We start from the raw sequence: 13,504 nt of genomic DNA on the forward strand, positions 1-13,504 counted from the left end.
TGTATGTCAAATATAGGCTATGTATTAGGTAAACCATGGTTACTGCAGCTAAACAGTACGTAAACTGCAGTATTGTCCGGTTGCATTGACATTCTTCTTCACTGTGCCAATAAAATCAATGTATTTAAGATATTTGCTTTATCCATTGTTTACTATTAAACATAACAATATAATATATAACATCCAAACATAGGAGAACCAATACACACATTATGAACGGTATCTGACTGATTGTAATACAATACTTCTTTCTTGATTCTCTGATGATGTGCCATTTAGTGCTTTGGGGTTTGTGTTTTCACATCACTGGTTCAAGCTAAATTTTCAATAAATACACAGTGAATAGAGGACAGAGTAATGTACAGGTACTGTATGTGTAAAAAAAAAAGGTGCGAGTCTGCCAGCATTACAATGCAGGAACCTGAAAGTAAAGCTATTAATGTAAGTCAACCATTGTGTGCTGTTTCTACTGTGTGACATCAGTGTGTTGAGATCCATAGGCTCTGTGGGCTTGTCTGGACTTGCATGAGCTTGTGTCTTTGCTCTAACTTCTTCAGGGATTTGTAAGGAAATCTGTTTCCCGGATGTATTGAGAAAGCAGTGGTATGATTATTTAACTAATAGAACTAAACACTTATTCCTAAAACTGATCAATGTGGGATGAGGTCACCTCTCATTAAAGTGAAGAGCCTCGATGGAATTACAAGATAACAAAATGATGTTTTCCAACCCATTCAAACGGGTCAGTGACAAACTGATGAGCAATCATAGCGTGAAATCGCCCCACTGACACCAAAATTCAGGTCCAAACGTGGTAATAAAACATTTAATTGTTTGGCTAATCGTTCAGTAGAATTAAATGACTCTGTCACATGGAGTACTAAATACAGGTCAATGGGTTTCATTCCGCGTGCTAAATGCCTTCTGGAGGGAAATGTTATCGGAAGTTCATTGACATAATATCCAGCGGTTACATCCTCCATAGATGTCTCTTTTGTATGTAACTGAGATGGGAAGAATGTGTACAATATATACAATAACAGTACACTATTAGGGACAGTCATTCATAGACTGATTATTTTACACTCCATGGTCAAGTTTGACAGACGTTTTTTAAATGATCAGATTAAGGGCCAAAATGTGACATATACACCAGATATAGTTATTTCAAAAGGTCACAGCAGCACAGAGAAAAACATATCATATCTAATACGACTTCCATCTGAAAGAGGATAAATCATACACACCATAATCACATTTTGCATCAGGGGTCTCTATGCCAGTCTGTCCTTTATTTGAACGAGAACACACAATTAACTGTCAGTTCTCGGTTGTGATTATATAATGATTATTTTAATCATTGATAAATAAAGAAACCTTGAACATTGATCACCGTTAGTTATGTGAATGGGTAATGTCATGGCAATTTAATATTATAGGCCTATATATATATACACATATACAGTATACCCACACTATTTATATATACACATACATTTCTATAACAGTAACTAGAGGGATTGTTCTTCCCTTTTGTTATATTATTGTTTTTCTTATTGATATTGAGGTGTGATTCACTTGTGTAATAACATCAAACTGCCAAAGGGCCAAGTGATGGCATTAAGCTACTGGCTACAATCTCATACACCATATATGCTCATACAGGAACTTTGAGCTGAATACACCATTGGAGGGCGCTGTAGCACTGCCTGTACAGGTGAGGAGCCAGTGAGTTGGGCCAGCATGTACCTACCTATGGTACCTACCTTATAGGACAGGTGATATAGCCTACTGTACATAAGACGAGAGAATAGGAACCACAATAATAAGAGTACAGGTTGATTATGATTGTCTAACTACTGATTATTGCATTGAAGATATTCAGTCGCCTAAACGTAACTGCAATTAATCACCCAAACTATTGTTGTTTCACGAACTCAATCTTAACAGGATAAGACATTGAAGTACAACGGATGTTAAATAAAAGAACAGTAAATCATTTTTTTTTAAATCCAGAGTTCCATAAGAAGTTTAGACGCAGCCTATTGTTGATGGCCCAGCTGTTTGAGCTTTTCGGGGGACACGCCCAGCACCAACCCGGACATGAAGTCCTCGTGCCTCATCAGCGCAACAGTGACGACGACTTGTTCTTCCAAATAAACTACATTTCCATGACGGCAGTGGGCGGGTTGTTCAGTAACGACATGGGGCGTTTTCGTCCAGTTTGAAGCAACAAGTCTCTCTGGCAGGCGGGCAGGCTGCTATTACTCCATCGTGTTTCCAGCGGCAGGTGGTCACCAACAGAGCGCAGTTTGTGAATGGGATTATGACCGCAGAGCCTTCAGAGCCCCGGCCTGACATGGAATAACTTCTTCCAACCAACTAGACCAGTTACATTTTCTTCAGTTAGCGGACAGTGAAGATTGGTAAATAGGTAGAGAGGTGTATTCATTTTCTAAGGGCTGCGCGTCTCTGCGTGCGTAATGCTCTAAGTGTAGCACCGTATTTTTTGTGTGTTTTACCTGGACGTTGTTGCTTCTTGTAAATAATGGCGCTCGCAAGATTTAGCAAAATCTTCCGGCTGCCCACCATCGAAATCAAAAAGAGAGCCAAGCAGTACGAGCACGTCCGCCGGGACGTCAACCCCAACGACATATGGGAATTAATTGGCGAGCTGGGCGACGGCGCCTTTGGAAAGGTCTACAAGGTAAGTGTCATTTCAAAGACACGAGGCACCTGCCAACGGAACATACTCGTGAAAATAAACAGATCACAGTTCTTTATTCTTGTAATATTTTGTAATGTAAGAAAAGCTTATTTGACACTTTACATTCTTACGTGTTGCCGTGTCACCCTCAAATATTATTACTTTGCTTGAGTTGCTCCATGATGAAAAACTATATATCATAACGTCAATTATCCCTTTTTAAATAACATGTTAGTGTTTCTCGTGTGATGTTTATATTAAAAGTCTATATCTCTATCTTTACCTTTTACATAATGTGTCACCTGCTTTCGATCACTTGTGCATGCTTCATAATCCCAGCGTCACTGAGACAATGACTAATGTTTCAACTATGTGGTTGGTCCAGAGTTCACCTGTAGAACAAACCTATATTGTTGTCACCATGCTGTAGGGGGGCAGACTGGACAGGTTTTGCTATTCCCCAAAATGACCAGTGCATGAGAAGGTTTTACCTGTTTGGGTAAAGAATCCCCAATGTGTTCTCATGTTGGTCAAAGATGAATGTGCTTCTGCTGACACGCCATTTATCTTCTGAGAGGTTTGTTGAAGCAGTTTTCTCTGTCCTAAGTTAACGTTTGCCAATTTTGAGTCATCATAGTTTATGACTTCTTGCTGCGAGAAACCCAGTGTGAAGCGTGAAATCCCTCTACATTAGTTTTACTGTCCTTCCCTGTCAAACCCCAGCAGCCACAGCAGCACTTTTGGCTCCCAGGATTTTATTTAATCTGGATGTGTTCGCTGCTCTGGCTTCAGTGAAGCATGGCACAGGGGCTCTGTGTCCGCACTGCCCAGTGGAGCACAGTGAAAGTCTTTGACACAGCAGGGGCCTCAGTGGAAGAAGTGATGCCTTACCAGAGAGCTGCCCCAAAAACAGAAAATGTAGTATTTTATGGATGAGGAGGGGAAGGAGGAGGACTCCACCTTATTTAGGCATTTTGTTTTTACTGGACGGTATACATACAGCAGGGAATTGAAGCAGGCAGGGAGCACATACATTTGGTAGATAAACTTTAAAAGTTCATCCTGGAATCTTCCCCTTCATATGTTGGGTGTCGGTCTCAATGGTGACTTGTTTGTTGAACTCTTGCTTACGTATACAGCATATGGCCCACAGGTCTGAATTTAATAGTTATGTAAGTTGTCCTACAATGTATCTTTTGAGCACAGCGAGCATGTGAGGTGTCGTGTGGACAGTCAACACGGACGGGAGGCAAAAAAATAACACACAAACGCAATTAAAGCAACCAGTATGCCAAGGAAACCAAAATAGCTTTCAGCTTGCTCCAGAGAAGATGACACATGGACCTACAGGACTGAACACGAAGTTATTTAAGTTTAAAGAAGAAGTCTTTCAAAAGGTATTTTGTAAATGCACACAAACACATGCAAACACTTTAAAGGTGCAATCAGCGATTTCGGAGAATACTTTTTGTAAAAATGCATGAATATCTCCTCACGATCCGCAACATACTGTGTGTGCCCTGAAAAGAAAACCAGGTGTTTATACACAGCCTAGGCTCTGTAAACTGGTATGTGAATAAAGGGGCCCACCGTAGCTAGCCCGTTTACAGGGCCTTGGCTATTTATCAACACTGGATCTTTCTTCAGTGCACACACTATACAGACAGGTATCGGATTGTGAGGAGATATTTACGGATTTTGCCAATAAGTGATTTTTTACAAAAAGCATTCTCCAGAATTGCTGACTCCATCTTTTAAAAGTCAAAATAAAACACACACAGATGAGTGTGTGTCGGACTTGGAAACCATTATACTTGAATGAAAGGCAAGCTTTCTGAAATATTATTTGTCCCCCTCAAAGTTTGCCTACTCTTATACAAACATCAAGCCTCTGCCTTTGGCTTCTGTTTTGTCTCTTGGAGTGCGTTGGAGGAGGACATCTACACACCTGCATATGTCAGATGGAGGGGAGAGGCAGTGTGGGAGCAGATAATGGCCAACAGAGGAAATGGTAGGACTTCATCTGTGGGGGGAACTACTTCCTCTCACATCTCCAGAACCTCTGGAGTTATCGGCTCGTCTGTGGGAGTGAAAAGCCTCAAGTGTGGAATCGCACATGTTTTTCCGTTGTTAAAAGTCTTTGATGGAGCAGGCGTGAGGGGAGGAAGCTGGATATCTGTCAGCCACAAGTGAAATCAGCTGCTCATCAGACTGAAGCAGTCGAACATAATAAAATGCGTGTTTTGAACATTTGACAGAGCAATAATAATGATTGTCTCTTCATATGAATTCTTTGAATAATGATGAATTCTATTGTACATGGCAAGCAGCCGTGCTCAGGCAGCTTCCTTCACTTCATCACTTGTCTTTGTCAGGCCTCTTTTTAAATGGTATGTGCTGCTGCTGGTTGAGAGTACTGCAGGGCTCATGTCAGACTGACTCTCTAAAGGTTAATGAGAATACCAAATCACTTTGTTGCTTAAGGTTGAGTGTAAAGGACACATCAAGCTGTGTGCGTGGGTGTGTGTGTTCATATCGCAGGAACACTGTGAAAGAACGATCTCATAAAAATGAAATATAATCCCTCGGTTATCAAATACGTGTCACCCTGTGGGTGCAGCTGTAGTTTTTCTATTGTTGATGAGGAGTCCACAAAATGATTAACACGGTAGCGAAGATAATTGGTTTACAAAAAAAAATATATATATTTTCAAACCGTTTTTTTCCATCCTAAAATTTGAGGACTTCTAACAAGTTTGTTTGCAGTAAAGAGTGAAACAAATTAACGACTTGGCACATCATTGGATGAAATGCACAAACCAAATGCTGAGCGTTCTAACATTTAAATGCAGTTTCATGGTGTAGGAGCCACGCAGACGGCAAAAACATGTACACAAACCAGCTGTTGTTGACATTCTCATTTTCTGTGTCGGAAGGTTAAAGTATAACTGTCCACTCTCAGTGTGGAAGTGTTATACACTTGTGCCATTTCTTGCAGTTATCCCCACATTCTATTATTGTTTCAGACCAAGACAGACATTTGAGAAATGTGGTATTCCTCTTGGACTTAGTTCAGTGAACATATTGAGCACCCTTATACCACAATATGGTGGTGATTCCCACCATCACCACCTAAGTCTGTCTCATACTTTTAGTCAGGGCTGGAGAATGTCTCACTTCCTGTCCACTCTGTGTGTCATAGAAAGTTTTCTTCTTTCTTTGGACACATCTGTCTATGCTTACTTGCACTTGTTGGAAAGCGTGTGTGAAGGTGTGTGTGGCAGCAACTGAAGCATGAAACAATGGAGTAGTATGGTTCCCCTCACTAATTAATAGGCCACGTGCCACTGAGCACATTGCCCTGCTGCCACTGGTGAGATGTTACCATAGACACGCACAGGCTGTATGGTTACGCTCTGTCAATTTCCATTGTGGGATTAAAAACAACAGTGTGTCTTCTCCATGTTGTCCTGTAATGTAAAACGCAGCGTGCCACTGCCAATTTGGATTTTGGACCTCATCTATCTTGGAGGAATTGTTTTCATAATTGGCCACATTCTACCCAAGTGTACTGCGCTGCTCTTGATCAAGATCTATATACAATTTCAGTTCACACTTCATTGACAACTACAGCATGTGGCTTTTATACACACACTCAGAAATCGGGAAACATGCGCAATTTACTTTTTGTTTTTTGTATCTTGGAAGTCAAATGGTGTGGAGGTGTGAACCGAAAAGAGAAATTAGATCAAAAGTGAAAACAGACCCTGCAATTGCAGGGTTGTAGAAAAGTAAGCAGCAAAGGGTTTAGGAATATCTGTCTCTCGTTTTAATAGTGTTATCTTCTTCACAACTGTTGGGGCATTTCCATCCAGATAACTGCCAAGCCAGATGTAGGACATATGGATGAATGTATTGCACCAAATAGAAGTGTTGTGCTGGTCCGGCTTGACTATGACAGATGGTGGAACGAGTGCAAAATAAGTCTAAACATGCTCATCCTCTTCACTCAAGAAAAAGAGGCACAGGTTGCAACTTCCTCATTGCGTAGGAAAGCCACAAGGTGTATGGGCAATTCTACAGTCTTCCTTCAGAATAGGGAAGTGTCACACAGACAAGCCTTTTAACTGAGTGTCCTGAAACTCTTGGTCTTATCTCAGGGACCAGCTGGGCCCACACAGTTCCTGATAGGAGCCATGTTGGGTGGGTGTGGTCTCACCATGCTGGGAGTCCCTTTCATCTTCGTCATGACTTTGCTACTGGCACCTACAGAAAGAGAAACTGAGATGGAGATAATTCTTCAAGTTTTCATTTCTTCCCGTCTTCATTATTGTAATTCTTTGTTAACCTGTCTCAGCAAAACATTCATGAACCGATTACAGTTGGTTCAAAATGCCGATGTCATGTTACTGACCCAGTCCCCCAACAAGGTCCCATTTACTCCGATACTAAAGTCTCTACACTGTCTCCCCATTCAAATTCCGAATCCAGTTCAAGATCTTTGTGATCACTTAAAGAGACTTGCATGGTCAGGCACCTCCCTTCATTAGATTCACTCCATCCATACAACACCAGCAGGAATCTCAGGTCCTCAGATCAGGACTTGCTTGTTGTCCCACATGCCAGGCTCAAAACAAACGGAGATTGTGCTTTTGAGGCGTTGGCTCCTGAATTGTGGAATGCTCTCCCCCTGGATTTAAGATCTCTAAGAGTCTGTTGAAATCTCATTCATTCGCAGAAAAGGTTATCAGTGCCAGAAGCAGAATAAATCATGTCTTGTCGCCATTTCAGAGAATTGGACATCTGAATAGTTTTTTTGTCTTGACAGTTTTGTTTTACTTTTTTTTTCTTGGATTTATTCTTGCTTTGCATTTGGAGCTTGAGGTTATTACAGAATTACTCTGAATTATATGGCACCTGGCATATACCTTTCTGAGCGTTAGATTATGGTTTTGGTAGCAGACTCTAACCATCCATCTTTAAACCCTCCAATCTGTGCTGTAGAGTTCTAGTCAGGAAGTGCTTATCGTCATGAGACTTTTGCTTTTGAAACATTGACCAAGGCCTCCCATGAGTATGAATGATTTGAGAAAAGCAGTGTGAGTGTGCAAAGCCCTATACGCTTTGGTGTGGTTTATCATGGTTTCCTTCTGCCTATGTGACCTGCGTTGTGCATGCCTGAGACTTTGTTGGTTTGAAAGTTTCGAATGTGGGACATTTTGCAACGTTCAAAACTTTCACATCCTGAAACAGACTCATTGCTTCACCTTGGGGTGTTCAAGGTGAAGCAAGTGCACAAACTTAACACGTGTGCACTTCACGCCCATGCTGTGCATGCATTAATTCATGATAATGCACAGTCAGTGGGCTGTGTTTTGAACGAACATGATTTGAAACATTGAGTACAAATCAAATATAACATTTTTTTTGGTTTAACTTTTTTTGAGTGAATGATTTATGCATTTCTTCTGGTTTGTTTGGACACTGCCATACCAGGTCCAAAACACCAATACAAAATATGTTCACTATCTCTTTACTAATTTATCTAGATATGCAACTCTGGAAACATAAATTAAAATGAACTGTGAATTATAATGGACTCTGTATAACACTGGTATTTAATAAAAGCAACTAAAAGTATTTCATCGTATTAAACTTGTAATGTTTTGAAGTTGTTCACGAGGCTCGCTCCCGCAGACAGTCTTATATTCAGTCCTTTCTAAAGGGAGAGTTGTATGACGGATTGAATGGCAGCTGAAATAAACTGCGATTCCACAGTCTGTAATAATAAATGTCTCACTAGAAACACGCGAGCATTGCTAGCAGTAGCAGCCAATTAATGTGTTTCTGCAGTGAGCTTGAAGTGCCTCCAAACAGCTGATCATGTTCACTACATACAGTCTGTGCATGCAGTACTAATCTGCACGTGCTGTGCGTGCCACAGTTGCACTTAATGTGTGTTGAATTCCTATAATTGAAGTGAATAGATCAGTTTAATGGAATGGCCCAATTGTCACGGATACTGGTCTAGCTATTTGGTCAATATCTGGGCTGATATCTGATAGCAATATCTGATCGGTTTATCCCCATATATTTTTCTATCATATCAATTAATAGATTATGATAAAAATGGTTATCATGCTTTCCACTCAGCATTATCATAACTGAAGAAAGTCATGTAAATTGCTGCATTATTATTTATAACTTCTAATATCTATTGTGAAGACTTGATACTTGTTTGCAATTTTATATTCAAAAACTATTTCCAGTATCAAGCACTGCACTTAATTTCATTTATTGTTTCAGGTGTCTTTTTAGAAGAAATAACTGTAATATTGCTATTATATTTTCTTATATATACAGAGAAGTTGGTGGGTGCTTTTTTCAGCCCTGAGAAGTGTCCATGGTTTGCTTACAGCCCAAGCAAACTGCCATCAAGGATGTAGGACAGCCCAAGAGGTAACGAACGGTGGCAAAAAAAAGTCCCTAAATCCCTAGATTCTTCTTGTAAAGCGTAGTGGCCTTACACGTTGCTGTTTAACATGCAAGAATGAGATATCATCACTCCCGCAGGCGTCCACTGTCACAGGTGAGGATTTATTGGCTGCTGTGCTGATGTTGGAGCTGAGAAACGCATTCCTGTTCACAGGCTCATGGGGAGAGCCTACAGAGGCGTGGCAGTTTAAAGGTTTATGATGGGGCAAAGGTTGTCTGTGTGTGTGTGTGTGTGTGTGTGTGTGTGTGTGTGTGTGTGTGTGTGTGTGTGTGTGTGTGTGTTTGCAGAGACTGTAACACAGTATGCAAGGCGAAAATACACACCAGCATGTGGTTTGCTCATTCAACCTGGAGGTGACTGACCCCAGGGAAAGTCCTGTGTGTTGTTGGGTACATGAGGGCATCTGGCCCTTTGACACTATGATTTACTGTTCCTCATACTTTGCAGGCAGCCTACAGTGCAAACAGCCAAACACTCCTTCATTGAGTTATAAAAGATTTGTTTTAAAAGTATTTGAAGAAGCTGATGGTCAAAGCTATTTTGTCATTTATGTAAGGCTTTAATGCCTTAACTCGCCGTCACCTTCATTTTCAATATTGTGTGATCCGGCGCTGTGCTTTTGAGCCAACACACCTACAGTAATCATTAACACCTTAGTCAACGCAAACAAAGTAATAAACATTATTTTTTCCAGCTTAATTCATTTTGAAAAAAAATAATAATTTGAATATATGATGACACATGCACACACACTTACCAGGCCAGCTGCATGTGCTTTTATGTGAGTGTTTACTTAGTCGACACTTGTTTGTATACCAACACATGGCTTTTATGGGCTCTGCCTTTTCTAAAGCTTTCTCTGAAGCAGCCGTCGGTGGCATGCTTCTTGTTCATGGATTGCATCTTTCAGTCAGACCGTTAGTGAAAGCAGATGGATAAACATACATGACAGATGGGGGAGAGATTTACAGGCAAGGGGTGACAGACAAATTTGGAAAGGGAGACAAAAGAGGAACAGTGGGGCAGGCCATGCATGAGGGGAGAGGATGGAGGGTATGGTGCAAGATAATTAAAAACTGTGAAAAATGAGATACGATACATAACATAAGTTGGAAATAATGAGTGATTAATAGAACAGTATTACAATGGATGGGAATTGGGAAAGCAAGGACAACATTTAACATCTTAAATAAAATCTGGAAAACAAAAAAACATATATATCACTCAAGACCAAACTTAAAATCTTCAACTCAACTGTCAAATCCACTCTACTTTACGGATCCGAAACCTGGAAGACAACCACCAACATACTCGACAAACTACAGACATTCAGCAACCGCTGTCTACGACGCCTCCTGGGAATCTACCGGCCCAACACCATATCAAATGCCAACCTGTGGGAACTCACCAAACAAGAACCAATAGAGACCCAAATCAGGAGAAAATGGAAATGGATTGGCCACACACTCAGAAGAAAACACAAATCAATTACAAAACAGGCCCTAATGTGGAACCCACAAGGCAGGAGAAAGAGGGGAAGACCTAGAGCCACCTGGAGAAGAACCACAGAGCAGGAGATGAAGTTGAAAGGGCTGACATGGCAACAACTAGATCGGATGGCACAAGACCGAAGAGGATGGAGGGTTTTCATTTATGGCCTATGTTCCCTAGGGAACTTAAAGGCCTAAGTACAAGTAAGTATTACAATGGAGAACATTAGACACGGATGCACAAAAATACGGGCTTGCGTTATGAATGTCCCCTTTTTGTTTCCTTAACCTTTCCTTCCAAATGTGCAGTAAACCGAACAGTGACGTGATTGATGGACCATTCCATTGTTATTTCGGTACATCTTGACGTTAGCATTTGCGTTCCCATGGGATTTGGGAGGCATTCTTGCCGAGCGCTATAATCCTCATCGAGTTACCATTATGTTTATTTTGAAGTGAAGTGTGTCCTTTCATGCAGTCAGGGGAGGGAGTCAGTTGATTAAAAACATTTTATTAAAGAAAAAACTCAGTTCCCAGTGGTCTGTGTCACGGCTTACATGTGGTCTAACAAGACATTTTATTGAGTCATTTAATAAGAGCCGAAGTAGAAATTAAGATGATTGAAATTGTCAATGGTATTTTTGGTCAAACTGCAGCACAAATTAATCCATTCTTCTCCCATGTTGGGTCCTCTACTTAGAGCCTAGGTAATCCTTTTACACTTAACTTATGTGAAAGCCAAGTCACTAATGAACGGGAAAGCAGCCAGGCAGAGATCTAGTGAGACGAGCTGCGAGACAGAGCTCCTGATCTCCGTGGCAACCGGAGCCAAACAAAGCCTCAGACTGTATTTGAGAGAGAGAGAGAGAGAGAGAGAGAGAGAGATGTTGTTTTCCCCTAGGACGGCTACAGCAGATTAAACGGGTTGTTAACTATGTTCATACTTCTTCAGTCCTGTGGCTGTGAACTGTAATTCCGTAATCATTTACAGTGTTTTATTTAGGCATTTATGAAAACATCTATTCCAAGTATTGTTCAAATCTCACTTGTAATGTGAAATATTGGGTCAAATAAAAATAGAGCTACCCCTATAGTTGCTTATTGACTGTTTGAATAAGCCTAATAATTCCTTACATACTTGTTTGTAAATGTGAATTTGCCTAAATAAATGCTTATATTAACTTAAATGATTGTCACTTAGCTAAATGACACAACAGCTTGGATGCCCTACGTCTTTAGTTGACAGGAATTTGTGTTGAATGGGAGAGGCCACCCGCCGCTGTCTTTTTAAGATAGTTGAGATTAAAGAGCATTAGGAAGAATGATGCCTCCTCCTGCAATCATTTCCTTGTTTCTCTCTCGCGTGCACATACCAAAACAGGCATAAACATCTCGGCTAGCTTGTAGGAAGTCAGAGGGTCCCCTGTGAGACACAATGAGGCGTTTACAGTGTCATTTCCTCCCTGGGCAGTGTATACAGTTGGCATGGTGCACACATAAACAAACACACATGTTTGCATAATGCATACACTATACTTGAGGACCCTCATGGACGTATTGCATTCCACACGACGCACAAACACTTACCTTCTTTGCCAGCTCCCCCAAACATCTGAGGGCCTGAGGGGCATTCCTCTGCCCTGTTCCCATTGATATGTAAAGGTGTGTGTGTGTGGGGGAATGCCCTTGTGATGCTCGGAAAGGTGGCTGGTTGTTGAAGTTAGGACTACTCAACCAACAGAAACACATGTTTAAACTCCACACTTGCACTGCCTTGTGATCAGTTTATTCATGTTATTTACAATTAATTTGAGCATGTGAAACATGTAGACCAGACAATCACTTAGCCTTTTTTCTGTGGTGGCAGACAGTCATAGGTGACAAGTGTTTCACCAGAAAATAATGGTGATCTGTCTGAACCCCTCAGATACAACATTACAATACTCCTACTTGTTCATATATTAGTCAGCTGTTGTTCTGTTGTTCCATAAGGCTGAAAGATGATGAGAGACGGCCAGGGAGAAAATTAGGAAGGTTTGAGAGTTTGACAGTCGATACAGCTATTTTCTTTTAAATGTATATTTATAAATTATTATAAATAATTGATAATATAAAACAACATACAGTTCTACACATACTCAAACAACAACTAAAAAAACACACATAGACAAAAAAAGATAGCAGAGGCTATTGGCATAGCACAACCAAATCTCTGACCAAACTGTTGGCATTCAGGTTGCTTTGAGGGTAATGTGGGCGACAGGGTTTGATGAGGAGGAAGAATGATGCAGATGATACTGTTCTGCGGAACAAAATATATATATTTTTTCATTAGTGTGACGCTAAACTGGTGAAGTGTTCTATTCAAGGAACTGTACATCTGCTATTGGCAAATCATTGCCCCATACAGTGAGTTTGTGAATGCTGACTGTGTCTATGCAGGCAGGAGGAGGGGAGACGGCTAGTAACATGGAGCTGTGATGTTAACAGAGAAGTGAAAGTGTCTGGTGTCCCTGTGTGTTTACTGTCGAGGCTTGTTAACTAACAGACGGATGCTTTGATGGCAGGAGGAGACGTCCTGTTGACTCTCACTGTGGGGTTCCTCTGCTGGGGGGCAGTTCGGCTTCTCCAGAGCTCCATAACCCTCCGTTTGACAAACACAAAGTCGTACACACACATAGACACATAGTCATGGCGAATTGAGATGAGTGAAAGAGCATGCTTTGCTGCAAACCCACTCTTGTTTATTCAGATGTTTTCCCACAGTGCGGAGTCATCCAACCCCACCTGGCTGTTTAGTCTGCCGTGTTG

At 41.0% G+C, this 13,504-nt stretch overlaps 1 protein-coding gene across 2 annotated transcripts in view; it reads left to right on the plus strand.

Annotated features, from left to right (window-relative positions):
• The first annotated feature begins 2,285 nt into the window (after positions 1 to 2,285).
• The window catches only part of stk10 (serine/threonine kinase 10), a 43,246-nt gene continuing 32,027 nt past the window's right edge, over positions 2,286 to 13,504 (plus strand). For both annotated transcript variants that reach the window (XM_080040782.1, XM_080040783.1), the window contains exon 1: positions 2,286 to 2,707. In XM_080040782.1, the coding sequence (XP_079896908.1) occupies positions 2,549 to 2,707 (159 nt within the window). In that variant the 5' untranslated portion in view covers positions 2,286 to 2,548. The remainder of the gene's footprint in view (positions 2,708 to 13,504) is intronic.

Source organism: Ammodytes marinus (genome assembly GCF_949987685.1).
Source record: "Ammodytes marinus genome assembly, chromosome: 14".
Lineage (NCBI taxonomy): Eukaryota > Metazoa > Chordata > Actinopteri > Uranoscopiformes > Ammodytidae > Ammodytes > Ammodytes marinus.